General features: G+C 43.7%; 3 protein-coding genes across 3 annotated transcripts; 2 read left to right on the top strand and 1 right to left on the bottom strand.

Annotated features, from left to right (window-relative positions):
- Positions 1–422: 422 nt before the first annotated feature.
- Positions 423–1,367, top strand: LOC141734231 (tRNA-dihydrouridine(47) synthase [NAD(P)(+)]-like). The gene is made up of 2 exons (XM_074565706.1): positions 423–472; positions 778–1,367. Exons 1-2 carry the CDS (start codon positions 432–434, stop codon positions 1,112–1,114), a joined length of 378 nt encoding a protein of 125 aa, XP_074421807.1. The 5' UTR covers positions 423–431; the 3' UTR covers positions 1,115–1,367.
- A 43-nt stretch (positions 1,368–1,410) lies between these two features.
- Positions 1,411–3,649, top strand: LOC141734229 (tRNA-dihydrouridine(47) synthase [NAD(P)(+)]-like). Its single transcript, XM_074565694.1, has 6 exons — positions 1,411–1,709; positions 1,884–1,980; positions 2,540–2,615; positions 2,919–3,107; positions 3,192–3,320; positions 3,549–3,649. Exons 1-6 carry the CDS (start codon positions 1,548–1,550, stop codon positions 3,622–3,624), a joined length of 729 nt encoding a protein of 242 aa, XP_074421795.1. The 5' UTR covers positions 1,411–1,547; the 3' UTR covers positions 3,625–3,649.
- Positions 3,650–5,592: 1,943 nt separating this feature from the next.
- LOC141734223 (scaffold attachment factor B1-like) lies at positions 5,593–26,109 on the bottom strand. The gene is made up of 21 exons (XM_074565677.1): positions 25,681–26,109; positions 24,043–24,130; positions 22,858–22,922; positions 22,565–22,771; positions 20,391–20,453; positions 19,690–19,717; positions 18,288–18,786; positions 17,807–17,856; positions 14,623–14,723; positions 13,343–13,492; positions 13,171–13,247; positions 12,145–12,284; positions 11,698–11,789; positions 11,192–11,298; positions 9,710–10,003; positions 9,307–9,444; positions 8,782–8,824; positions 7,263–7,384; positions 6,415–6,527; positions 6,238–6,289; positions 5,593–5,964 (listed from the first exon to the last, which is right to left on the bottom strand). Exons 1-21 carry the CDS (start codon positions 25,867–25,869, stop codon positions 5,835–5,837), a joined length of 2,748 nt encoding a protein of 915 aa, XP_074421778.1. The 5' UTR covers positions 25,870–26,109; the 3' UTR covers positions 5,593–5,834.
- Positions 26,110–26,131: the final 22 nt, after the last annotated feature.

Raw genomic sequence — 26,131 nt, 5'->3', positions numbered from 1 at the left:
CCGAACGCCTCACAGGTCAGCACCCAGGAGGTGCCCCAAAACACAGGCCCTCGGGAGCCACAACATGGGACGACACCTCTCCCCGGTGCAAGGCCCACACACCGGCCGCGCCGCCCCTCCCCACACGGACAGCCCCTCCCCCGGGGGTCCTGCCCCCACGGCCAGGCCCTTCCTGAGGGCCGCCCCCAGGCCCTGCTCCCCCTCAGAGCACTCACAGCCTCCCGCAGCCGGACAGACACTGAGCTCAGCGGCGCTGCGACCCCTCACACAGCCCGCCCGGCCGCCGGCCCCTGCCCGGGCACACACAAACCCCGGCCCCGCCGCCGCTCTGAGGCGGCCTGGCCGCCGCCGGGCCTTTTATACCCGCCCCGCACACGCGCCCCCGTCACGCGGCCCGCCCGGCCCCCGGCGTCATCCCCGCGTGCGGCAGCATGGCGGCGGCGGCGTCCGGGGTGGCGCCGGTCCGCGCCCGGTGAGTGTGGGCCAGGGCGGCCCCGGCCCCTCCATAGCGTCCCCGGTCCGTGCCCGGGCCCACCATAATGCCCCGGTCCGTGCCAGGCCACGCCATAACCCGCCGGCCCGTGCCCAGACCCCCCATAACCCCCCGGGTACATGTATGGCCCCCCCATAACCCCCTCCCGGTACATGCCAAGCCTCTCCATTACCCCCCCGGTACATGCCCGGCCCCGCTGTCCCCCCAGCAGCCCCCTGTCCCCCCTCTCCCTGTCACCCTGCTACCCCCATGGCTGGGGTGACAGGGGTGCGGTGTCTCCGCAGGTTCCTCGCCTCCAAGGAGCAGTTCCACGCCTACCTGCGGGCCCGGGGCGAGCCCAGCGGTGGGGGCGAGGAGGAGGAGGAGGAGGAGAAGGAGGAGGTCGGCAGCTGCCAGAGCGAGCTCCCCGCCAAACGGGTGAAGTCAGAGGACCTCGGTCAGGATGGGGAAAGCCGAGAGGATGCGGGAGCAGCGGAGAAGGAGCCCGTGGAGTGGAAGCGGGCCCGGGGGCAGAACAAGAGCAGGCCGTGTATGAAGCCCAAGCACTACGAGCAGAGCAGGCTGTGCCCGTCGGTAACGCAGGTAGGGTGCACGGGCCCTGCTACATGCCGCATGAGCTGAGCGGGAGAAGTAAAGTGTCAGCTTCCCTCAAGCGGTAGTGCTAAAATGTCCCCTCAAGTGGGTATGTGACTGTCCTTCTGCGGCACGTTACAGCAGTCGGCTTCCTGGGAGCGTTTTGTGGGGCACCCAACATCACCCGGGGAGTGGTGGGTGCTTGGAGTACGTGGCCGTGAAGCCGGCTGACCTGGGGTGCAGCTGTGTGCTCTTCGAAACCTTCGGCAATGCATTTACAGCATCACTTGCCACTTTGCCCAGGCCCACCTCGGGGATGGCTACCAGAACATCGTCAACACGGACCTGGCCAAGCAGTGGGAGGGGAAGTCGCTGGTGAGGAACAACCTTTCCAAGGAGCTCCAGCACCAGCTGCGCAAGAGGAAGTTTAGCTTCGGGAAGGCTGACGAGTACCTCCGTGGTCTGGGCAAGCCCCACGGGGATGGTGGGAAGGGAGGCAAAGCCACGGAGCGTTCTGCAGAGGAGCAAGAGGTGTCCAACTGCACAACAGCCCAGGAGGGGCTGGGAGACGGTCCTGAATGTCCTGCGCTACCGGAGCAGGGGGAAGATCCCAAACCAGACGCCTTGCAGAGTCCCACCGCCGGTGAGGAGGCTTCCTCCGTGAAAACGGTGGGCCCGCTGACAGATGAAAGTACATCCAAAGGGATCCTTTACCTGGTGGTGTTGCCTTTGCTGGAGCACGTTCCTCCAGTGCTCCCCTTCTGCCCTGCCTCCTCCGGGGCGTTCGCTGAGGTCTCTCTGTGACTTTCTTCTCCAGCTTCACGGCCGATGCAGGGAGCAGCGGTACACGAGGGGTGCCGACTGGGACTCCATAGCAGAATGTGCGAAAATCGCAAGCCCCATGCCCCTTTTTGGTAGGTGTTTATGTTGTTTGCTCACGTGGACTGAAAGTGCTGCATCTTGGATTCGAAAAAACTTTAAAAAATTAAAAACCAGGCTCCCACGGACATTGAACCTGGGGGAAAGGTTGGAGCTTCCATATTGCTGGTGGTGGTACGATGGAGTGAATTACCAGCAGCTCTTGCGCAGCCCAGCTCTGCCCGTGTGCTGGGGGCCAGGCGGGACAGCACTGAGCGGAGCAGGAGGGAAGGGACAGGCAGGACACAAACCCCTTGGTTTTTAGCAGGTGCTTTCTCCCTTGGGCACCGCGGCACTGACAGCCCCAGCTGAACCTGCCGGGTAGGAGTTGGGAGTGGAGCAGAAGAGAGGAGAAACCTCTCCTTTTCCTCGTAAGGGAACATTAATCCGAAACATCCCTGGGAGCCTCCAAACGTGAGCCCCGGAGCCCCTTTGGACACTCTGGCCTTTGGACCCTGTGTCCATTTTGAGTTTTATCCCATGCCTGGATTAACTCATTGTGACTTGTCCTCGTGTAGCGCTTTGACCTCTGCCTTCTCCCTTCCTTCCGGACAGGAAACGGTGATATTTTGTCTTACGAAGATGCTGATCGGGCCATGCAGATGGGTGTGTCGGGAATTATGATTGCAAGGCAAGTGCCTGTGTTTCCCCTTTGCTTCTGAGCTCTATTGGTGCAAGAGGAAAAAAGGAATTTAAAAAAAGACCTAAACAAACCCAACACACGAGAAGTTTCCTCCTTGCGAAACTACTCTTTAAAACTTGGTAAAATCAGTTTGCGTCTGGGGGAACTAACAGCAGCTTCCTATTGAAATTGGAAAAGGAAATTAGAGCAGCGTTGGCTGGCAAATAAGTGCTGGAAGGTCTCTTAAATGAGTTGGCGTCTTCAGAAGCATCAGTCACGGGAATAACAAAGCACGTTTCTTTTTGTCTCCAGGGGGGCACTCATCAAACCGTGGCTTTTCACTGAAATGAAGGAGCAGAGACACTGGGATATCTCCTCCAGCGAGAGATTTGATATCCTCAAAGACTTCACCAACTATGGCCTTGAGCACTGGGGGTCGGATACTCAGGGAGTGGAGAAGACCAGGAAGTTCCTGCTGGAATGGCTCTCGTTCCTGTGCAGGTGAGAGGAGCCGAGAGGAGCTTTACCCCAGCAAGCCTGTGTCACTTGAACAATAGCACACAGCGCCGTTGTGTTCCATTGCAGGTATATTCCAGTTGGCTTATTAGAACACCTACCTCAGAAAATTAACGAGCGGCCGCCTTACTACGTGGGGAGAGACTATCTGGAGACACTGATGGCGAGCCAAAACGTGGACGACTGGATTAGAATAAGGTAATAAAGCACAGAATTTCATTTAAATTGCTAGGAAGGGACGTCGCAGAGCCCCACAAAGTCCCTGTGCCTGCGTGCAGCCTCCAGAGAGAGGGTGATGACGCTTTCCCATCGGTTAGAGAGGTTGTGAGGAAGCAGCGAGGGTTAACCAGGGCTTCACTTCGAGGTTTTAACTGAGCTTGAAGCTGCCACAAAGAGCTGGCTCGGTCCCTGTATCTGCTTCAGCAGGTCGTCCCGTGCCCGCTGCAAAGCGAGACGAGCTGACCTCTCTCATGACACGCTCTTCATCCCAGGACAGTCGTAGGGAGCAACAGAGGAGAGCGCAGCGCTGGGATGTCTCAGGCTTTCAGGTTTGAGGTTTGAGTGATGGGCTGCGACCATGTCAGAAACACGCAGGTAGTCGGGGTAGCCATCCAGTGGAAATAGAGGGAAATGCAGGTCAGTTGAAAACCTGGTGGGAAAAAAGCCTTCATCCTAAAGTAAATATGATTTTCAGACCCAGTAATCGTAATGAAAGAAAAAGAAGCTCCAGTTTGATTGTTTTTTTGTTGTTGTTCCCCCCCCATGGTGGTCAAAAAGGGTTTTTTTATTAGAATAATTGTCTCCCTGGATGATAAAATACTATCCCTTTGGCATCAATCTCTAGGTAAGGTGTTGATGCAATGGTCTGCATCATAGGCATGACTTTTTCAACTTCTCCAAACTCCTGAAACAGCAGACCAGGAGACAGTAACGTTCCTCAAGCTTATAAATGCCTGCGTGGTGCTGTAAACAGAGCCTGCCCTGCTGGCGGGGAAATCTCATAACCCCTTTTGGGATGCTACGTACCTGCTGAGGACAAGGAAAGATGCTTTCCTTAAAACTACAAATGGATAGGTCAGTCGTGCTGGAGCTTCACGTTTCCATGCCATTCCTGCAGAGAAGGTCCAGATATAACGTATGGCTGTCTTTATTATTGTATCTAGTGGGAGCGAGTCACTTGTCCTCGTGCTTACTGGATGATGATCTGAATTGGGAGAGACAAAGCAGAGCAGCTCTGGTGCTATCACCGTTTATTTTCTTTCTCTGTATCAGAAATGAACGTCCGAAGCATTAAAAGCAAGGAGGCACTGGATTCGACCCAGACCCGCAGAATTATTAGTTAGTTGCTACTAAGCGTAGCAGTCTGGAAATCTATCCTTTCTCTTTGCATTCCTAGTTTGTGTTCTAGAACAAATGAGTCTCTCTGGACGTTAGTTAGCTTCACCGTTAAACCAAAAACTTTTACACTGAGGTTGATGTCTGTGTGACCCAGCCAGCCTCCGGCAACTCCCCGCTGCAGTTAAAGCAACCTTTTTAAAATTTAGATGGTTTGTCCACAGGCATCCTCCTCCAGTGTGGGAAGTCTCAATCCTGATGAAAAGACCCGTTACTTTCCGTAACAATGCAGGCTGTAAGAAACGAGTGGAAAAAAAAAAATCTCCAGGCAACTGAGGAAAAAATGCATGTGTGAGGATAGAAAAAAACCCAGTGACCCTAATAAAAGTAACAGGACTTTTTGCTCTTGGCATCACAAAAGCCATCTTTGCTGGGTAACACTAAGGCCATGTTGCTCCAGAGATGACCGCACAAAGACAAATTATAATTTGGATATGACAAAGTGACAGATCATTTGCATCAATATTGATTGATGTTAGTTCTTGACACATTCTTAAAATGATGCCAAAGCACAGCCAATAGCTGTTTCTAATCTACTTAAAGGAAATGATGGATTGCTAGGTAAAATTACTGTCCTGAAACTGGCGGAGCTTTGGACTACTCTGATCCATCAGAAGGTAAACAAAAATGATTCTGACTTGCACTTGAGAAAGTCATTACTTCCAGAAGTACCCGGGCATACTCTGTTATAGAAGCCGTGCTGTAACTCAGCATGTCGCCTTTTTTGGAGAGTGAAGAGCATTACCTTGCACAGTACCTACCAACACCAGACAAGATGAAAAAAAATTCTCCACCGCTTGTCCTCCAGGATGCCAGGTCAGTTTTGCAGTGGCAGGGCGTTCAAACGTTGACGACTGTAATCTACTGACATTCTCTCATGCTGGCACGTATGCTAGTTAATTTTGACACGTCTGAAATAACACAGTATTTCAGTGTATTTCTGGGAGCTGTGAGCTACTCAAAGTCCAAAGGGACACCTGTAAGGCATTTTGATACTTCATCTTTGAAGGGAACTTACATGGTTTAACATACAGCTGAAAAAATTAGTTTTCCAGGGACTGCTGAAACAAAGCAATTAACTGTAAACTGGCTTTTATTTATGGAAAATGGAATGCTTCATTAACAAACATTTTAAATGGGATATGAACAACACATTACAAAACAAATGAGTTCACATTGGATTGAGTGACATAATATGGCAGCAGTTTAAAAAAAAAATAAAATTACACTTACAGTAGCCCATAAGTTACAATTAATGGTAACCCTGGGTAACAGATTCATTTCAGTTGCCACCTTGCATTAAAAATTAAAACACATTCAGTAGCGACGGTTGAAACGAGGATCATTAGGTCTGTTTGTTCTCTCCTGGCCAGCAAATCCTTCTCCTTGCATTCCTCCTCCATGCATCATCTGACTTTGGTTGCCACCTTGCATGAAACCTCCACGCCTAGAAAATAATTCAGACATTTTAATTTTCCCTTGTGACTCTGGTAGTCAGGTTTGATGTAACGGGTGTTCTTTTAAAACTTTTTGCATGATTTTTCACTCTCCAATAAGACGCACTATATAAAAAACACAGGACTATTTTATCATTCCTTGACATTTAAATGACAAGTCAGATTACGGGAGCATCAGTTAAGTGTTTCTTTGGCCAATTTAAATAAAAGAGACACCCCTTAAAAGGGAAAAAAAACCACTTTGCTCTTTTTAAAGTTCTTACCCTGACATGCCTCCACGATGCATCACATGGCCAGGTCTGCCTCTGCCTCCACCTAAAAAAGTTCAAATGCTTCCTTTATATCCACAGTAATAGTTTTACTTCATCTCCAAGGGTAATAATGCCCGTATTTTCTGCTTTATGTAGCACAACCAACGAGCTGTCGTGCAAGAAGCATACCTTGCCATCTCTCATGATCCCGGCCTATCATTCCTCCATCCACGCTGCTCTGCCATGAACGATCTTGATGTCCTTCAAACTTTCGACCATGATCTCCCCAGTCACGCCCATCCCTGCAAAAGTATGAAATCCATACCTTCTCACATTAGCCAGAGCACACAAAATAGATTCAGGTAAAACAACTAAGTCACAAACGTACTCCAATACTTTACCAAGGTACGTGCAAATCTTGTATTTATATTGCTATCTGTCAAGTAATAACACAGTAATAAGCCTTCTGTTCGATACAACTCAAATGACAAGAAAGTAAGATTTTCTTACTCTGGTTTATGCTACATCGATGTCCCAGTTTAGTCCAGACATCCTAGCCTGTTGTTTTGACCAGTAAATTTATTTTTGATGTTTTCTGTAGGCTAGCTTACACACAGGACTTATTAAAAACCAAAAACACAACACAAAACCTCAAAAGACACCCCCCACCCCCCCAATCTGTAAGCACTTTATTAACTTGCTTTCCTTTCAAAGGGCTGGCAGGATGGTGCTTCCAACAACTACAAACTGGGCAAGAACCACTACCCTGAAAATATCAACTTTGATAGTAATGTTAGGTAAAATTAATTGAAGGCAGTCGTGAAGTTATTAAAAAAAAAAATCATGCCAAGACGCATGTTTTGATGCACAAGGCAAGCTGAAAGACCTACTGATTTGCCATCCATCCAACAGAGAACAGACTCAGGGGTGAAAACTGGAAAAAAGGAATCGTACTTCCAAAAACTGCATCGCACTTTCACAAATGGAAATATTCCTTAGATGCACATGAAAAAATATTTTCAGTTAAGCGTACTAACCGTGACTGTGGGGGTATCCCTCTACTTTCACTCATTCTTCTGTCGGATCCATAGCTACCCCAACTTTCTCGAGAGTCTCGTGAATGACGGTCTGGTCCTCCATGGCGCTCATCTGGATAATGCTGAAAGGCAAAGAACACTTACAGGACTGCCCCAAACAGACTCTTTAATTGTTCAAAGTTGCTCAGCTGTAATTACTCAATCTCAGAATCATTTAGGATGGAAGGGACCTCCTGAGACCATCTAGTCCACCCCCCCTGCTCAAGCAGGGTCAGCCAGGGCAGGCTTTCCAGAACAGCCTCCCGTCGGGTTTTGAGTCCCTTCACAGCTGGAGACTTCACAACTTCCCCATGCAACCTGCTCCAGTTTAAACCTTCACAGTTTAAAAAAACCCAAACCAACAAAAAACCAACCGCAAAACAACCTAACAACAACAGAAAAACCCCACAAAGGTGATTTGTTTTGTCTTCAGATGGAATTTCATGTGTTTCAGTTTTAACTCTTGTCCTATCAGTGGGCACTACTGAGTAGAGCCTGGCTCCATCTTCTCCATACCTTTCCTCCCACGAGGTATTGATGCACATTAAAAAGATAAGCCCTGAGCCTTCTCTTCTCCAGCTGAACGGTCCCAGCTCTTTCAACCTCTCCTCATACAAAAGATGGTCTGGGCCCTTAATCATCTTTGTGGCCCTGTGCTGCACTTACTCCAGTAAGCTCTTATTTCTCTTGTACTGGGGAGCCCAGCACCAGACAGGACACCAGATGGGTGCCGAGTAAAGAGAAAGGATCACCTCCCTTGACCTTCTGGCAACACTATTCCTAATGCAGCTCCAGACGCTACTGACCTTCTTTGCCAGGAGGGTGCAATGCTGACTCATGGTCAGCTTGTTGTCCACCACGACTCCAAGGTCCATCTCTGCAAAACTGCTTTCCATCTGGTTGGTCCCAAGCACGTGCTGCTACACAGGGTTATTCCTCCCCAGGAGCAGGACTTAGTATTTCCCATTGTTGAACTTAATGTTACTCCCCCCTGCCCAATTCTCCAGCCTATCCAGGTTCCTCCAAGTCTCACAGCTTAGCCATCAGTAAAGGGCACTTGAGGATTCCATGACTCCACAAAATTAATTCCTCACTGCTTGAATGTGCCCTGAAGGTCTCTTCCCCCAGCCCTCAAAAACATGCAGATTTGCTCTTATTTCCGTGCAACCTCATCAAGTGAATTTTATGTGTACTTGGTACCTTTGCCTTTTCTACACAATCTTTTGGAACAGTCTACCTTTTTGACACCATTAACTTGTTTTGTTTGATTTGTATCAGAATAACTGTATCTAACTTTTATAATAAACAAGTCTTTGAACTGAATTTCATCTATTAAAGAAAACAAGACAATCTGGTTATCAATACATATTTTGGGAGGTGTCATTTAATTCTTAACTATTGAAATTTTATCTGACGCACGCAATAGGAAACCAGGTTATAGGAAGTTAAGATGTTTCTGTAGCTTTATAAAGCAACTCACTTGTCCATCTCGATCTCCCATCATTGTCCTTGATCCATCTCTCCTACAAACAAACAATTAAAATCAGACTGTGGTAGTAAAACACACCACTATCTATAAAAATCCATCTATGTAACAACACAGATGAAAAATCCTGCTTCCATGTAGTGCCAACATTATCTACAAAAGGTGCAAACAGCTGGAATGTATGGAAACCATGACACATTTGGGATTCCTGGAAAACCCGGTTAGTCCTAAGGTATAAACCAGAATGCTAGGTGCCTACAATATTCTTTAGAAATGTTTCAGAATCCTACAAATGTGTGAAACAGCACTGCACGCAGAACACTCTGAGCAAGCCCGACAGAAGGTTTAACTCATGGCGCAGTACAGATCTCTTCATGGCTATATAAGAAGTCCACAGTCACTAAGCCACACTTAAAAAATAAAACGCAAGCCAAACACACAGTAAAGGCAGCAAAACGTGACATTAAATGCATTTTTGTCTTTGGATTACAGGCAACACAGTGGAGTTAAGACACCAACCTGTCTATTGAATGGTCTTGATAACGGCCACGATCCCTGTGATCAAAGTCATGGAAGCGATCCTGGCGACTGAAATCTGAATGGTACCTATCGTTCATTGCCATTCGTTTTGCCTCTGGCCAGTATGGATCATCTCTCCTGAAAAAAAGAACGTGCTCGTTTTAGTCAGCGTAATGATTTTTGATATTGTTCCCTCCTTCCAAACTGTGCGAGCCAGAAGCAGCGTAATTAAGTTCAAAAGGGAGCTGAAAAACCTCAGAGAGTGAAGTTTGACTGGGGTTATCAACAACTGCTGATTAATAGATGCTGAGAGCGTACAGATAGCTTTTTATAGCACAGGCTGATGAGACAGAACTTGGCAGCAACGTTTTCCACTTGCACCATTTGTGTCTGCTGGCTTTACCTGCCATCTATGTCATATGGTCTTCTCATTGCAGACCGACGTTCTTGTTCATAGCGCAGTTGCTCATGCTGGCGTCGCAGCTCTTCTCTTTCTCGCTGAATGCGATCTTGTTCTCTTCTCCTTTCGTGCTCTATGTGCATTCGTTCTCTTTCCAGTCTTTCTCTTTCCATCCGTTCTCGTTCAAGACGCTGCCTTTCAATTTCCAGTCTCTCACGAGCAATTTCAAGCCGCTCCCTTTCCTCTCGTTCCCGGATAGTCTGCAGGTGCTGCTGTCTCTCCCGACGCTCACGTGTGCTATTTTAACAGAAACAAAAGGTTACAGATCGAATACTTCAACAAATATAGGAAGTTAAAAATGAAAAACAAAAAAGAAAAAAAAAAGGAAGAGAAGTATTAAAAATTAAAACCACAGTGACTGCAAACTTGTGTCAGCTCCTTGAAATTATACCGGGGGTAGAGAGAAGGAGAGCATGGAGGGAAGACAATGTAAACAAGAATTACTTGCATTTAGAGACTGATCATACTACTCCCACAAAACCCACCTGTGGGGGCAAATAATCCTATAGTCAGAAGAATTTGAATCCAGATGCCCCAAGCTCATTCTTTCTACTCAAAACATCCAACTCCGAAGAAGCCAGAATGCTACGCTGGATAATATGAGTCCACTAAGGCTCAGAAATCTACCTGTGAGAGAGAAACTCCTTCCTTTCCAGCAAGAACGATGAAAGCATTTCCCCCCTCTCCAATTCAACTTCAGGTAAGTAATAAAGTTTTGTGGTGTGTGGAAAATGTTTTAACATGGCATTCGGGTCACAGTTTTAGCAAGGAATTTGAAGGATGGCCATTACCACCTTCATCCTGTATTAAACATCATGAAAACAGAAATAAAACTCCACCAAAAATAATGAAATACCTGAATTAGGTTCTTAGCTAAAAAGATACAATGTGGAAATTTTGAAGGGGTGCTGGAAAATCCCTGAATTTCTCTGTAGACACAATGTATTTTAATACAAAAATACTCATCTTGTTTTATTTCAAATGCTATGGAAATTTTGAATGTGGTGACAAGAGGGACAAGGTCTTATTCCGATAAAGACAACTTTTCTCCTGGTCTTTCCCTGTATATTTTAATGTGGCAAGTTTAGAATTATCATTTCACCTCCTCTATAACGTATGCTCAGCTAAGGAGAGCAGGATACTTAAATCGATCTAAACCACAAACTCTACAAAATGGAAAAAGAACAAAAAACAAACTGCAATTTTTTTTCCCCAAACACAATTTCAAGCTTAGTATTAACAGAGCCAATAATTGGAGCTTTTCCAATTCAATAGATATGTGATCCACAAACATATAACAAGTTACAAGATAAAAAAAATAAGAAAATCAAACCTCTCTTCATCTCTTAGTCATTTTAATCAAAAGAAAATTATATTCATTGTAGGAAAAACCAACCAACCAAACAATTTCACTGTTGCTCTTACCGGCGTTGCTCTGCCTCCCTCATTTTTCGCTGAGCTTTAATTTTGTCAAATGGCACAATGCCTTGTCTCTCTCTGCTCTCTGATTTGCGATCCTGGCTCTTAATGCTCTGTATTTAAATATTGAAGTAGAGAAACTTAATGGAGTACATTTATAAAAGGACAACTATCACAAACGATACTCTAAGCTCTTTTCCATTCATACATATCATGTCTCAAAGCCTGGTCCCCGCATTTTTAAACAAAGCTGTTCTTTTTTTAACATTACAGACACACCATGTATTAACACAGTAATACTTCCCACATTTGTTTGGCAGGATTTCGTTGCTGAATATGATATCAGCTGTATGAAAGGTATTTTAGTAATTAAGATCTAAATCCACATTATAGAAACTCTAATTGGACAAATGGGTAAGACGAGCGTGGGTTGCATGTAGCTTGGCAGGATTTAGCATTTGTTTCTAAAGAAAACTGATGCATAATGTTTGCCATGCAGAACCATTACTTACTCTGTCTTTTGATGCAGTTGATGTTTTCACACTAATAACAGGTTCTCCTTTGGATTTATCCATGACTACTGTTCTCTCTGTTCCTTTACTTCCTAAAAAAATCAGAGGTTGAGGGGAAAGAAGTTGAAAAAATGATCAAACTACGTAACCTACATCACTCCTTGCTATGCCAGAAGTTATGTTCTCTAAAATGTGAAAATGGGCATTTAATCCTCTCTTCAGAAGTCATTTTTTCACTACAACAGTGCTTCTGTTAAGGATGACACAATGTCAAACACCATCCCCACCCCCACCGCCTCTTTATACCTTCTGGATTTCCAATTGAGAACCAGAAATAATTACAGAATATTGCTAGTTCTTTGGAAAGAACTACCTACAATTAATTATTCATATTTCCCCATAACTTTTACTCTATGAAAAAAAAAAAAAAAACAAACGCCAGATTACCCGACTTAATAGTTTTAGGTTGATCTGATGAACCAGACTTCAGTTCATCTTTATCTTTTTTTTCCTTTTCGTCTTTGTCTTCTGTCTTTTTAGGATCATCTTTTTGGTCAGATTTCTCATCCATTTTAACACTGCCAGGTCTATAGATAGATATTGATATAGATTAGACTAATACAGAGTAAGAGAAAAGAAAATTAAAGGAGAATGTTAGCAACACAGTAACAAAGTGGAATTCTAATGCGATGACAGTCATAATTAGATTTCCAAAGATTTAATTTTACAACTTCCTACACCATAAAATAAGATAATCAGACAATGCTGTGCAGTTGTCATAAAAACTTGGCCGTGATTCAGGTATCTCAACTGGAGGCAAAAGGAAAAACTCAGGCGCACCACGTGCTTAATTCCCACAAAGCATAATGCGCACAAATGCAGGTCGACGGTTACGAAGCACCAATGTGAACCATTTTTCTTGGGCAACTAGGTGAAATAAAGGCAAAAACTTCTTGGCAAATAGCATTTAATAGGAGTCATGCCTCAAGAAGATAATTAAAGCAAAGGACTTAGTGTCTTTTTCAGCTACTTTCAGTAGTGCTAGAGAGAAAAAGCATAGTGCTGAAGAGGAACGCGCGCTGGAAACAGGATCTTGGACAACTGATCTTTAACTGTTTGTGACTGCAACAACCTGAGAAAGGCCTATTTGAATGAGAGAAAAATTTAACGAAGAAATAGTGACACGCTCATGAAAATTCTCAGATGGCCCTTCCTATAGATTTATGACATGAAGGCACCACAGTCTTTACTACAACACAAATATAGCTAAATCAAAAAGGTATGCTTGAAAATACAACTTTCCAATGCCTACCTTAAAGCACATAACAGAAACATGTTAAGTTAGGCACCGAACATCAGCAGAAGTTTATCTTGTAGTAAAAGCTGGAAAAATGCATTTATCGCTCCATGACAAATCAGCATAGACTGAGGAAGAGGAAAACGCCTTTGGACAGAGACTTTTTAGAACAGTACCTCTCACTGGCTGTTTCTTTCTTTGCTTCATTCTCTTTTTTTTCACTTGGCTTCTTCCCAGCAGGTTCATTTTTTGCCTGAAATGTATTTGGCACATCATCAGCTGAGAATGTGGTCTCAATCGTTTGTACAATCTGACGGTAATGGGACATCTTTGAAGATCAGTACTCACTTTTTCTACGGAAATTATTTTCCCATGTAACTCTGTTTTGTGGAGATGAGTAATACACTTTGTGGCCTCCTCAGCTGTAGACATGGTAACAAAGCCGTAACAGCGAGCACCGGGGCTGCGAGCATTGGTGACCACTTTTGCACCTACCACCTTTCCAAAACAAAGAGGTATTACAACACTGACTGTAACAAGTGCCTGCCATTTAACAGCAAGAAGTACAAGCTCCGTTTCTACTGTTTTATTCCTGTCCACCACCATTCAGGAAAATTCTATTTTTAAGAGATTAACAAATACAAAAGGAGCACTGGCTTGGAGCCAATCATGCTTCTGTTGCCAATGCAACACTGCAAAAGCTGAATCAATAGATAGAAGCCAAAGACTGAATTCTGTTCTGAAGAAAGCCCATTAAAACAAAAAAAAAAAAAAAAAGAAGATACTAACTTTACATCAACAGCATAATTTTCTTAAGGATAAAGGGAGTAAAAACCTAATAAATATTTGTAAGCCAATTTCTACCCACATGCTAACGCTAGCTCAACTGCTAAGTCCCATCTCCTCTTGGAAAAAATGTTTTCATGTCACTGCTAAAAGGCAAACCCACGATGTTACCTACAATCTTGTTTGAGAAACAGGAAGCTTCCCCAAAAAGTATAACTTGAAAAAGCCCACATAAACCACCTGCTTTCATGAATGGTTCTTACTTATGCTCCTATATTCAATACAGCTCACTTTGTATTACAGAAATCAATCATATTTCACAAAGGTGTCATATTGTAAACTACAGCTGAGTAAAGAACATACTTTTGAGCATTTGATTTATTACAGATGTCCATCTCCTTTTAGGAGGCTTTGCCTCTGCTAATACTCCAAAGAAAACAACAGCAATTTTATTCCAAATAATTACGCTTCAACATTTACTGCATGTTTTACTTAGTCCTAAGGAAGTCTTTAATAAACAATGTTAAATTCACTGTTGACTGTGAATTTCCCATGGGTGAAGCTACTATACTACAGCACAGGAGACAGACATATATGCAAACAGTCATTCACTGTTTCAAATAAAGGACCATAAATGGAACTTTATTTTTGTTTGGAAGTGAGAGACAGAATAAAAAAAAAGCAGTCATTCAGTGTGTAGTTTGGCAATTTTTTTCCTTGATATCCCACCATATTTGATAATTTGATTCCTTTCACTGGTATTTTCAGTGAACAGGAGCTTAAGAAGTCTTATTAAGACAGTTTCAAGTAAAAAAACCAAACCAAACCAAACAAACCCTTACCTTTCCATATTTGCTAAACAGGTTCTTCAAATCTGTAGCTCTGGTAGTGGAAGCCAGTCCACTCACCCAAAAGTTTCTACCAGAACCGCTACCAGCGTGACCTATTTAGGAAAACAAACAAAACCAAAACATACCCCAAATCCTAATTATTTCAACAACTACTTCTGAATTAAAAAGGAGCAGTTCCATAAATCTTTTTATTTTTTGAAATCATAGAACAAATGAAATGCAATGCGTAACACTCTCCCCGCCATGATTCACATTCCTGAACGCAAGTAGTACTACAAGGCTGAAAACTTTAAGATGGAACTACAAGCTTTAATACGTGTAACAGAAGTATGTTATGTCATTCTTCAAGAAAGAAACGGGACTAAGGCATCTCTGAAGTAACCGTGGCTCTTCAGAATGTGCCTGGATAGAACCAAGTAACTCCGCACTTACAGGAGAAGACAGAAGACCTGCTAGAGTTGCAGGAACTGTGTTAGTACCCACGTATGCTCATGTCTTGCCCTCCTTGTCTCCCCTATTCAAAAGGAATAATGATGGAATGCAGATTTACCGCACCTCTCAAGGAAAGACATTCACCATAAAGGAAGCAAGAAAATTTCTCTATTTCTGCCCGCGCAGAATCCACAGTTGGGGTATGAAGCCTGCGACTTCAGTTACAGGAGTCAGAGAAGACCCAGCTTTCTTTAACTGTGCAAGAACTACAGAACACCCATCCACTCCGGCATCTGAACTAGAGAGATAATTTCATAAACGCTTATGTCCTTGTAAAGCTTGAAAACCCAACGTCTAGCGATTAAAAAGCATTCGAGCTGAACTCCAAGTTTTATTGTTTGCATTTCTGTGTGAAGCACTTATACAGGAATAACATTTCCAGTCTCCTTTGAAATGCCTTTACTGTCCTTCTGTCACTCTTGATAGTGTTCAGTTCCACAGGTTTCAATGAATGGAGTGACGTAGGTTTCAGTCCAGCTACCTGCTTCCAATTCATCTTCCTTTTTTTTCTTTTTTTTGGTGATACACGAATTTTTCAGAACTGCTTTCATTGAGGGGAGAGACTTCTTCCAGAACCTTTCTAAAATGCTATTTTATTCGGGTGTCTTTCCATCTCTTAATTCCTGATAATTTTGGTCATTGTTTCAAATGAGCTTAGCACTGAGAACATTGTTGTTAATACTTATACACATTTCCTAGGGAAGCATGCAATCATTTGTGCCAATCTCTTTTTTAAAAAAAAGACGTCTTTTGTATAAAGGAGACCAAGTCTACATCTGTCATCTTCTAGTCTCAAGGACTGCACGGACAAAGGTGTGTCATGTGTGCAAACACCTGGGAGATAAATTGTCTTGGTGTTTCAAAAAAAACGAGCCATGAGCTTTAATGCTTTTACTCCACATGCTTCCTCTAGAATTCTAAAATGGCCACCTGCAGTCACACTGGCACCAGAATCCAGGAGAAAGAGAAAAATGAGCACTTTCTTCTATTTTGCCGACGATTTTATAGATTAGTTAAACTACACTAACGTCCTTTCTGAATAAGCTTTGGTCAGTCTTAACATCTCCAGTTTTTGCCCTCCCATAAGATTTAAAGAGGTGCTCCTGCAATGGTACTGCACTTCCAAGACAAAGAAAGGCTGGGACTATAATTCTCCTAGACTGAGAAACTAGAACAATGTAGGTACTGGCAGCCAACCCTCAACACTGAAGATATCTTTCATATATGCATAAATCAACTGCCAAGTCCACCAGACTTATGAGCTCATAAATTTATTTTTCTACGCTCTTCTTAATACAGCTCTCAATGAATGCATGGAACATGGAATACTCCTCATCCTAGATAAAATCCTTTCATGCAGGCACGGAAATAGCAACGTATGAGTCAGAACTGACTTACACATATACGGTTCTGTATCTTTCTTCTGGCTCAACTTTGCTCAAAGATGCTTTGCTCTGCATGCAGAGAGAGTTACACAGCCAAGTAGTTACCTCTCCCCAGTGCTGTTTACTACGTCAGAAAATGATTTAAACAAATGTTATGAAATACAGTGCATCCTTTGGAGGAAGGTATGCAGGGGCAAGGTTGTTATCAGACACCCAAGTTCCTGAAGGTTGTTTTGAATGCAAACTTCCAAGAGGAGTTTTCCCAGTCCACAAAAAAATACACTTAACTCCTCAGAGAAATGACAGAATGCACAAAACACTCCTTTAAATGTTGTGAAATAAAAGAACAGAAGATTACAGACTGTAAGCAAGTGACAAACAGACCCTAATGCAGCCGACAGCAGAGCTGTCCAGTAGCTTGCACAGACAGGTATGACCTCGGATCTTGGAAAAAGCAGCTGACAATGAGTTCAGTCTGTGTTGGAAAACCCAATTAAAACCAAATTACTCCTGTCCAGTTGGTAAACAGATCTCATAATGAATTTCTTGCCTATTATAGCAGGTGCTGGAACTTCCACGCTTACAGCGCTGAGCTACCTGCCTGCAGTATGTAAGAAGGACGTTAACAGTCAGTTCTAAGTTTTCTGCCCTGGTCAGGTAGCAGAGAATAGAGACGTGGGGTGAGCTGCAAAGACTCAGCAGCCTGATGCATTAAAAGGAAAGGAAGAAGTATGATGAAAAGAAGGAGCAGGCACCTGAGACACTATTGATCAGGAAATTTTCATCTTGCTTACGACACATATTTGCAGCATAAATAGGATCTGCGCGGACAAAGATTTAATAATGTCAATCTAATTCAAAGGCAATGTTAAACTGGAAGTTTCTGTGGCATTTAAATATGGGAATACTAGATTCCAAATTATTTCAGCAAAACAGGAGACGATATGAAGAATCACAAGCATATAGTAAAGCAAACACAACTGTGAAAGGCTCTTGACTCACTAACAGCTGTTGGTAAGCATCTTCAGCGCCATGAAGGACATATTTGCCACATAATGTCTACCTTTTATGATCAAGATACAACCAAAAGGGCGCGACACAAATATCCTTAGAAAATGCAGAAAAGGAAAATGGTATTTTTTGGCTTAAATAAATTTCAAAAAAAAATCTAGGAAGAGGTGAATGCTTTATGAGATTTAACAACTTCACAGATTCCAACACTTTTCTGCTGAAATAGCCCATCCAACACAGTTTCTCCAACCAATCGTTAAAAGTTCTATTTTTGAAAAGAAACATACCTTTCTCATCCTTTGAGATTATCTTTGTATCTCTGTCCTCCTCAACAGGGCTAAAGACAAAAGACCACATTATTCAAGTCAGAAAGAAAAGTAATTAACTATAAATTATGAAAAATGCTAAAATTAAATACCTACCAGAAAATACGTTGCAAATGAGAACACACCTTTGTATACTTGATTTAAGAAATCTGACAAGAAATAATGAAGTCAGATTCTTAAACAGTTACATTAGGAAGACATTTACAAATAAAGAGCAATTTAATAAACAACCTTTGAAGGTTGAGGAAGGAAAGAAATCAAACCCTCTGTGTTTTAAAAAAAAATAATTAATATCTGCACATGGAGAAATAAAACAGATTCTTTAGGAATAGGCTACAATTTCATCAGTCTCGGTGGCCAATTGAAGGAAACAGCTTATTCGCATCACTTAACGACCAATGAAAAAAGATAGCATCTGGTCTATAACGGAGAAAAAACAAACCTCTTTTTCTGATCACCGCCCTCACTGCTTGAGGACTCTTTAGTGGCAGGGGATTCCTCAGAATTAGCTTTGTCTTCTGTTTTCTTGCCATCTTCTTTGCTATCTTGGCCTTCGGGACCTGCGCCTTTCTCCGCTGTTTCCCCACTAGAGGCTTCCAGGCCTTGGGAGCGTTTGCTACTCTGATCGCTTAGGGTCTCTACTACTAAAGATTCAGAGTCCGGTTTCTCTTCCTCTATTGTCTGTTCACTTGTCTCCCCTTTTGCTACAACTAAACGCTTTGCTTCCTTCCTTGCCATAGCTTGTGCCGATTTGCTGTCCAAATCTAAAGCATCTTCCTCCAACTGAGTGGCAGCAAGAGCGTCCTCTTCCTCTGCTAGCCTCTTGCCTGGCACCACGTTACTTGCTTCCTGTGCATGTGGCCGCTCCGCTTCAGAAGTTTCTTCGTTAAGTGGTTCAGATTTACAAGTTTCCCCCAAAATGTCGAGTATTTTCTCATTTTCTACGGATTTAACAGGAATAGAATGGCACAAGATTTAATCACCAGGGAAATACAGCAATCACAAATGTGGAACTGGCATGGCTGCCACACTAACACCAAGAGAACTTCTAAGCTACACAGAGATTGGAAAACCCTAGTGTACACAGTGTTAAAAGCGCTACGCTAACTGCTGTCTGACAAACTACCAAATCAGCCCTAAAATGTTAACAGGGAAGAAAAATGCCCCCACAGATTTAACAAAAACCTTCTGGCTGATCCTTGATATTCTTCATGAAATCGTTCAGCTCTGTTTCTTCTCTAGTTAGCTTCCAGAGTCCGAGATGCTTAACTGAACGTATCAAGGCACTGAGGGTTCAATTTTTAAATTTCTGTGACATTCTTTTAGCAGACAGTCCAACATGAGAACTGGGCATCTTCTGATGGTGCATGAGTGTGTTTGCAGTCCAGAAAGTGAAAAGTATCTGTATGACATTTCCATGAAGAAACTCTCTTCTTTCTTCTGTATCCAGTAACTAATCTTTACATTTTAATGCCCTACAATATCTTTTTACTGCTTTCACTGCTCTCTACTTAGTAACAGACTTAAGGTGTGTGCGATATCACAAGATCTGTTTACAAGTAGAATCTTTAGCTTTTAAACTGTGATTAACTTCTCTAAATCCATTTATGTAGTTTAACAGGTTTTTAAACCATTTCATTTCACTGGAAATATTTCAAAGATGACAAGCATCACTTCACAGATCTGGGGATATGATTGGGTTTCCAATCTCTATGACCCTGCATGATCTGGATTGTCCATCATAAAAATAATGCAAATTATGTTTGTTTGCTTGGGCTTTTAATAGTTAATGGTTTAAAAAGTATTAGTTGAAAAGACAGGAATATGTTTTTCTTTAACAGTACCTGGCTCCAAGTGTAGCTTCTCCATTTTCTGTTTGTGAAAATAAACACAGAAAGAGGATTTTATAAAATGGATTGTGTAGCACAAAATAATAGCAACCCCCCACCCAATCCCATGATAATTCACCTACTATATTTAGCACTTTTTTTTTTCCACCATTCATTGGAACTGAGTATTTTACATAGGTAATTTTCTGGCACATTAAAGTCAAATTAAAAATATCAGCCACAATAGTGTTCTCATATCTAACTTGGAATGTTGAAGAGACCAATAAAGTATCTTTTTGTACCACATCAACTGCAGAGCGAAAACCAAACCCAACTACTACTTGATAGACGGGTAGACATAGTGCTTAGAGATACAGTTTAGTGATGGTTTTTGTCAGACTTAGGTTGATGGTTGGACGAGATGATCTGAAAGGTCCCTTCCAACCTTATGATATAATCAGCAGAAGGGAAAGAAGAAATCAACAGTACAAGACCATTTTTATTTGCCACTGAAGTGGAGGAAATCTTGATAGCTGACTAAAAAGTAGGTAAAAACACAGGGCATTCTCATTTGACAGACTGTATTCTGAGCAAGATCACATACATCTTGGATTCTGTTACAATTTCATATTATGGTCATGTTTTCTTTTTTTGTAATATGAGTGCAGACTAAATACTGATAATAACAATCAAACACAGCTACATTTTCAATTTACCTTCATTTCAATTAAATCAGAAGAGGCGGCATCTAAATTGTTTTCAACGTCATCATAATCTTCCTAAAAGAGTAAAAAAGGCATTATAGCATTTCTTACAAAAAGTAATGCTGGATTACGGAGAAATAATACTGTATTCAATTTCCCTAGCAGTAGTAACGAGTAATATTTTCCAGTATTTGACAGATCTCAATTGCTACTTCAGACTGGGACCCTAGAATGAGGGGCAACATATAAATATTCTTGATGAATAAATATCTTTCTCCAGTTACCTTTCATTTTAATTTCAACACGACATTGTCAACATCAAAATTACTCTTATTTAGAGAGGAAATTTAGTTCACTTATCTGTGGTTTCTGCACATAACATGTTTTTCCATTCCCCACTTTTTTACTTCTTTAGTGTCTAAATGAAATAAGAAGTTACAAATGAAGCTGACTTAGGTTTCTGCTTTTCCAAAAACAAAACACATCTGGAAAATCTTCCTTCCTTCAGAGCTGATGGCAAGACTCAAGCAAAGCTCATCAGTTACATGATTCACAACAGCTCTAATTTACAGAATACCAGAAGATTGCCTTTCAGGTTAACTAGATATTGTTGCAATGACTCTTGTTTTCAGAAGGTAAATGATAAAAAGTTGATGCAGACACCACAGGCCTAAAATAATAAAAAATATACATAAGGAAGCAAGGAAGGGTAACACATTCATGCCATCCAGAGGGACCTGGACAAGCTGGAGAAGTGGACCCGCGAGAACCTCATGAGGTTCAACAGGGCCAAGTGCAGGTTCCCACATCTGGGTCAGGGCAAACTCCAGTATTAATACAGGCTGGCGGATGAAGGGATGGAGAGCAGCCCTGCCGAGAAGGACTTGGGGGTACTGGTGGATGAAAAGCTGGACACGAGCCAGCAACGTGTGCTGGCAACCCAGAAGGCCAACCATATGCTGGGGCTGCATCAAATGAAGTGTGGGCAGCAGGCTGAGGGAGGGAATTCTGCCCCTCTACTCCGCTTTGGCAAGACCCCCCTGCAGTGCTGCGTCCAGCTCTGGGGCCCTCAGCACAGGAAAGACATGGACCTGTTGAAGCAGGTCCAGCGGACACCACAAAAATGATCAGAGGGATGGAGCACCTCTCCTATGAGGACAGGCTGAGAGAGTTGGGTTATTCAGCCTGGAGAAGAGAAAGCTCCAGGGAGACCTTATTGCAGCCTTTCAGTACTTAAAGGGGGCTTATTAAGAAAGATGGGAATAGACCTTCTAGCAGGGCGCGTTGCGATAGGACAAGGGGTAATGGCTTTAAACTAAAAGAGGTAGATTTAGACTAGACATAAGGAAGAAATTTTTGACAATGAGGGTGGTGAGACACTGGAACAGGTTGCCCAGAGAGGTGGTCAATGCCACATCCCTGGAAACATTCAAGGTCAGGCTGGACGGAGCGCTGAGCAACCTGATCTAGTTGAAGATGTCACTGCTCATTGCAGGGGAGCTGGACTAGTTGACCTTTAAAGGTCCCTTCCAACCCAAACTACTCTGATTCTTTCATTCCATTTTGGGAGTGAACAGCCTAAAATTAAAACCCACAAGGATCCAAGGAAGGATAATATTGGGGAATGACTGTAACACATAGGTTACCCTGTTCATTAAGTAGGAGACTGTGATGTCTGTAAAAGACACTGAAAGTTGCTCTCAAAACTAAGTCAAAAGCCCGACAATGTCAGACCAGGGCAATACACAGTCCATTAACATTTTCTTGTTTTATTAATCTCTATGAGAAAACTGTACAACATAAATTATTTAAACCAGAGCATTATTTCTGCAGAAAAGATTTCAAATTATCTATGAGTTGAAAACTTATTTCTCTCTCTCTACATATATATAAATACCTAGATGGCTGGGTATATGCGTTTATACACTTAAACACATATAAATGGGAAGAGGGAACGCCAAAACTAATACATTACTTTCAAATTCACTTATTTACTGTGAATATTTCATGCCTCTGATAGGTCCAAGAATATTTACCACTTAAAAAGTAGGACATGAGAGCTGTTAATGTGAAATAGAATCCATATCACGTTCATGTCCTATATTCTATTACATTGAAATAACTTGTTCATGTGCCCATTATACTTACTAAATACCTTCTGAAAAATTTACAAAGCCTCTACTCACCTCATTTTCTGTTAGCTGATCTGGAAGTTCTTTCATTTCTGCTTCGACATTTTCTTTATTATCAGACAGAGAATCAAGAATATTAACAGGACTATAGTCTTCCCCACAGTCTACAGCACTGCCGTTATCTATTTCAGCTTCATCTAACACACTAATATCCATCATGTCAATATCTTGCAAGGTATCCAGACTTGCCTCGATATCCTCCTATAGAAAGAAAAATGGTAGATGTGTACTTAAGTGTGGGTTAAATGATGCATATTCTCAGGAACAGCAATCACGATTTCACTTACCTGCCCATCTCTAGAGTTTTCTTCCAGTCCATTGTCTTCAACACCTTCTTCTTCTGGTTTTCTTCCTAAAAAGAGTGTCACTAAAGTGAGATACAGCACTAGATTTCATAACACGTCTACTCTTTGCGGAATTATCTATGCAACACTGGGGTTTTTTTTCAACAATTATTAAGACCCTGATCCAGAAGTCCAGGTATGACTTGCCACTTGATACAAGCCAATGGCACGAGCATGAACTAGAAGCAGCACAGCTACGTTTTTCAACAGCTACCCTCCTCTCATTCTACAACACTCCAATACCTAAAAAGACAACACTGTCTAGGAAGGTGTTCCATTTAAAAAACCAAAAACCCCTCCCTCTTACAATTTAAATAATTAAACTGATTTAGAATTAGTCTTCACTTTTAAGATCTTGGACACACATATCACGTTTAAGCACATCTGTCACCAGCAAACTTGTCTTGCTATTCAAAAACAACGGCTCTTTCTATATTTTTACGCTGTTATCTCAAAGGAAGCAGCTTAAAAGTAAGTTTCAGAAAGCATTTTTTAAGAACTGTCTACGAGCGACTCAAGTAAATCACATGTAACGTGCCCAATGCAATATTTAATGTTTTTGAGGCAAAATCATAATGAGCTATTTCAGAACAGTTTGTTTTCAAAACAACAGTTATAAAATGAAATAAGACACTAACAAAAGTTATACACATTTGTTGTTTTGTTCTAATTATTCCCACTGTAATTCCTTGCATCTAAAAATGTATCCCAATGATGATGCAGGTTCAAGGGCTTCTACGAAAAATACAGTTACAGCAAGGAAATTAGTACTCAGGGTGTTGTGGAGCCACCTTAATATACATCAGCAGAGCTTTCCACAGGAGCTTACGCTGCAGCTGCCTGCGTTGTACCTGACACAATTCTACACCCGCAGGTGCAAGTACAGGAACATCTGGGACTTACAGTCTCACCTACAGGTTTCAAGACTTGCTAATGGAAGTTAAGGTTAGGTGTCATATTACCATTTAAACTTTTGATTGCTCACTATCGCAACAGATTTTTACCATTTTCCATAAGGGAAAAAGCTTTTTTTTTTTAATTAAAGTAATGAAACGTAAGAAATCAACATTGTATACTAAGTTCTAGCTAAATGAAGACAAAGAAACTGTATTTGTGTAGACTCCGTACCTTTGCTAGTTCTTTTTGGTATTCTCTTGTTAGTCAGTTCTGAAGCCACAGGAATTTCATCAGGATCTCCTCCTTCCTCTTCAATGGCCTATTGGAGACAGCAGCATGACATCTATTATATTGTTTGTTGGCGTGCATTTGTACTAGTTTTGGATGGGAGAGAGTTAAATTTCTTCAGTGGCTGGTATGGGGCTATATTTTGAATTTGTGCCGGAAACAGTGTTGATAATACAACAGGGATGTTTTACTTATTGCTAAGGAGTGCTTACGCAGCATCGAGGCCTTTTCTGCTCCTCACGTCGCCCCACCAGCAAGCAAGCTGGGGGGGAGGGCACGAGGAGTTGGGAGGGGACACAGCCGGGACAGCTGACCCCGACTGTCCAAAGAGACATTCCAGACCACACGATGTCATGCTCAGCAACAGAACCAGAGGGGGTGGATATTGGCGGGGCTGCCATTACTTGCGGACTGGCTCAGCATGGGTTGGTTGACGGCGTGCAATTGTTTTTTTTTATATCACTTGCTTTTCTTAGGTGTTATTTTCTTTTTCCTCCTCTCTATTGTTTTTTGGGGTTTTTTTGTCCGTCCATTTAAAATAAATTTTAAACTGTCTTTATCTCAACCCACAAGTTTTCTCTCACTATTACCCTTCCAATTCTCCCTCCCCAGGCTGCTGGGGGAAGGGGGCAAGCAAACGGGCATGTGGTGCTTAGCTGCCTACTAGAGAAAAACGATGACAGCATTTTTAAGGATTTGTCGGATGGAAACATTAGTGCCTCACCCTAGTTCCAGTCATACAGCCGGGCAGCCACATCAGCCGTCAGAAACGCTGAATAATAAGGTGCTGTAACACAACCCCACAGCCACATCAAGCTACGACTGAGGAGCAAACTCCCTGACTTGTAAAGCAGGCTCCCTACTCAGCAGAGAAGCACTTTATCTGTATAAAACTGAGAATGACCGCTACAAGAACTCCAAGCGCATCTGACAGTACTTTCTTCCTCAACGTGGAGGCCTATTAGAACCCATAAAGGGGTCAAGACCGACCACGCTCTTCTGGCCTCATAGAAATCTGTGGAAATACATTCCGGAGAGGTGGGAGAGATGGAGTCAGGTGAAGTGCGTAAAGAGGAAGCAAGAGAGGAGACAGGTGAAAGGGGAGCGCGTGTATATGCTGAGGGAACGGGAGAGGAAATCGGGGAAAGACGCGATTTCAGGGATTTGTCAGGGACAGGGAAAGAGGGAAAGACCGGGGCCACCGCGGAGTGACATCGGAGCAAGGAACGGCTGAGGCGCGGGTGCCCGCGCGCTGGAGCGCGAGCGGGCGGGGCGGTAGCAAGCGGCAGCGCAGCGGCGGGGCTGCCGGCGATCCCTACAAGGGCAACGGCTCCACCGCAGCCCGAGGAAAAGGGCACGGCGGCGCCGGGACCAGCAGAGAGACGCGGTGGCACGGCTCCGCGCCACGGCCCGACCCACGCTCCCCTCAGGGCCGCCCTCGGCACGGCGGCTCGAGAGTCCGGGCTGCACCCCCAGCGCGCATGCGCCAGGCGCCCTCGGCCTGGGGACAAAGGACCCGGATGACACCCCCCTTCCCCCTCCCCCCCCCCCGCCCCCTCTCCCGCCGGCTTTGCGCCTCACCTTCCTCAGCCGCTCCATGAGAACGCTCTTGATGCCACCGCTGTCTAAGTTACGGCGTTTGAGCTCGGCCCGCAGGTCGATGACTCGCAGCTCGCTCAGCCGTCGGGTTTCGGGTTCCGAGCCGAGAGTCGCGGCCCCACCAAGGGATGTGAAGTCCCCCAGCCCGGCCGCTGATTGACTCTCCGCCATCAAGGCCCCTTCGATATCCCGCCTCGAGCCGAACGCGCAGGGGAGTACGGCACAACCAAGCGGCTAACCTTGCGATCACAGCGCAAAATGGTGGGGAGGCCAAGACGCGCCGAGGTTGGGGGGGGGGAGTAGGGGGGAGGGAAAACCCCGCTACGCGCAGGCTCGGAGCGAAGGGTGACGACGAGCCGGGGGCCGGGCGAAGGCGGGGCCTGGAAGACAACGCGAGCGACACCCCCCCTGCGCATGCGCGCACGGCGTCGCC

Source organism: Larus michahellis, chromosome 23, assembly GCF_964199755.1.
Source record: "Larus michahellis chromosome 23, bLarMic1.1, whole genome shotgun sequence".
Lineage (NCBI taxonomy): Eukaryota > Metazoa > Chordata > Aves > Charadriiformes > Laridae > Larus > Larus michahellis.
The sequence above is the reverse complement of the archived record's forward strand: the minus strand, read 5'-3'. Positions and strand labels throughout refer to the sequence as shown.